This window comes from Drosophila miranda, assembly GCF_003369915.1.
Source record: "Drosophila miranda strain MSH22 chromosome Y unlocalized genomic scaffold, D.miranda_PacBio2.1 Contig_Y1_pilon, whole genome shotgun sequence".
Classification (NCBI taxonomy): Eukaryota; Metazoa; Arthropoda; class Insecta; order Diptera; family Drosophilidae; genus Drosophila; species Drosophila miranda.
The window spans coordinates 8,429,496-8,431,448 of NW_022881603.1; the positions used below are offsets into that span (position 1 = coordinate 8,429,496).

General features: G+C 46.7%; 1 protein-coding gene across 1 annotated transcript; it reads right to left on the reverse strand.

Moving 5' to 3' along the window:
• Window positions 1–352: 352 nt before the first annotated feature.
• LOC108158468 lies at window positions 353–1,694 on the reverse strand. Its single transcript, XM_033394775.1, has 3 exons — window positions 1,278–1,694; window positions 974–1,179; window positions 353–912 (listed from the first exon to the last, which is right to left on the reverse strand). The coding sequence occupies exons 1-3, from the start codon at window positions 1,354–1,356 to the stop codon at window positions 604–606; spliced, it is 594 nt and encodes a 197-aa protein (XP_033250666.1). The 5' UTR covers window positions 1,357–1,694; the 3' UTR covers window positions 353–603.
• Window positions 1,695–1,953: the final 259 nt, after the last annotated feature.

Genomic DNA, 1,953 nt, shown 5'->3' on the forward strand with positions numbered 1-1,953 from the left:
ATGCCACAGATTTTCGTCCTTTGTGGGGGCGGAAGTGGGCGGGGCGAAGTTTTGAAATATTTTTGTAGCAGTGACATATCACAGAAGTCTGGATCCAAAACATCGTTGCTCTAGCTCTTATAGTCTTTGAGCACTAGGCGCTGAAGGGGACGGACAGACGGACGGACGGACAGACGGACAGACGGACAGACAGACATGGCTCAATCGACTCGGCTATTGATGCTGATCAAGAATATAAATACTTTATGGGGTCGGAACGATTCCTTCTGGACGTTACACACATCCACTTTTACCACAAATCTAATATACCCCAATACTCATTTTGAGTATCGGGTATAAAAACCACGAGATCTGAGGTGAGAACAGTGTGTCCATGAGCTCACACAGTAGCGACAAAATAATCATTTATTATCAAACGGAAAGATCATGGATTGTACTATCTACATACATTCATAAAACGTAGCATACGTTAGCTTACAGGATCCGAAATCTACTTGGCTAGGAAATTAAAGATAATAGTAGATTTGAGCAACATTGGGTTCGTCGAGTAAATTCATTGAGGTTGTACCGCGCAGATCTACGGGCTGCGCTACACGCCTGGAACTAGTGCTGCTTGATGAGGCCGTGACCGGAGTGCCTCTTGTACAGGACCAGCGATATGTTGATCAGAAAAGGAGCAGCTAGCCAGAACATACGCGTGCCAATGCCGCGATGAAAGATGCCCGAGGCAGCACCGCGGCCCGTATTGCAGAAAGACTCCTCGCAACAGGAGGTGCAGGCGTAGAGCTTGGTCCGCTCCCCGATGATGATGCAGCCAGGCTCGCAGTTGGCGACACATCGGCGATCCAGGGACCACATCTTCGGAGAGCTCGTGGAGTTCTCTGTGCTGGTGGGATAGGAGAACCGCTTGACCTGAGGCAATAGACATGTAGTGTTGTCTGTTTAATGGCTCTCTTCTGGGACTGTCACTCACCATGCAGATGAACTCCTCGCCTTGGCACTTCTTAAACAGAGACGAATCATTGCGCACCGCCACGTCCACGCAGGACTCGACATCGTCCATCGTGTGGCAGGCGTAGCACCAGAGCTTGTTCACCCGTTCGATGGCCGCCGCAGTGCGGTGGATGTGCCCCGTCAGGGAGGTGCTGGACCCAGACCCGGGTGATCTGGTGCCCGTGACTGTCCGGGAATGCAGGCATTTTAAAGATTATTGATTTTTCTCTTCAGCGGCTGCTGGTGAACAAGGTCACATCGCTCCAAGGAGCACACACACTCACCATTGTTGACGCAGGCCGTAAACACAATGGACGAGATGGTCAGGAGGAAGTAGGCGAGCGTGAGGAGCACTCGGCACATGGTTCAAGCCACCAGCTTCTATTTAATCTACGCTGGTGTTCCAAATGCTCCGCCAACAGTCGCTTGCATGTTTGTTGATATTTTATCGATATATCGATATGGGACCTTATATTATAAGGATGTGCCATTTCATACATCAAACGTATCGCAGAAAACTAAATCCCAGATTATTTGGCTCATTATGAGCCAGCCAGGAGAGCAACGCTTTGCATTTGTTTTATTTTCGGTGCGATATTTTTTTCGACGATTAGATTAATAGAAATATCTAGACTGTAAGTGCTTACCAAATCACAAACCCAATTGCCTATTATATTCCAAGAAGGAAGAGTACGCAAATATTTCACAGCTCCTTATTATTATTATTCCGATATATCGATATATTAATGTTTTAAAATTGATACATTCGATACGGCAATATTAAAATTTATAAAATTTGATTTATCGATGTACGATATTTTTTAAAATTTACAATCCCAGTCGCTTGCTTATTATTTACATGCGTTGCCAGGACGAATGCCAGGCGAAGGCGCAGTGGACGAGGACATGCGCAGTGGACTGTGGATAGGACTAGCTGAGACCAAAACCACTGCTTCTTTG

Bases quoted from the DNA above. Each gene is read 5' to 3' on its own strand.
- LOC108158468 (XM_033394775.1), bottom strand. From the start codon at position 1,356: ATGTGCCGAGTGCTCCTCACGCTCGCCTACTTCCTCCTGACCATCTCG. The intron at 1,180-1,277 runs GTGAGTGTGTGT...ATTCCCGGACAG, and splicing joins TACGGCCTGCGTCAACAATG to TCACGGGCACCAGATCACCC. The intron at 913-973 runs GTGAGTGACAGT...CTATTGCCTCAG, and splicing joins GCGAGGAGTTCATCTGCATG to GTCAAGCGGTTCTCCTATCC.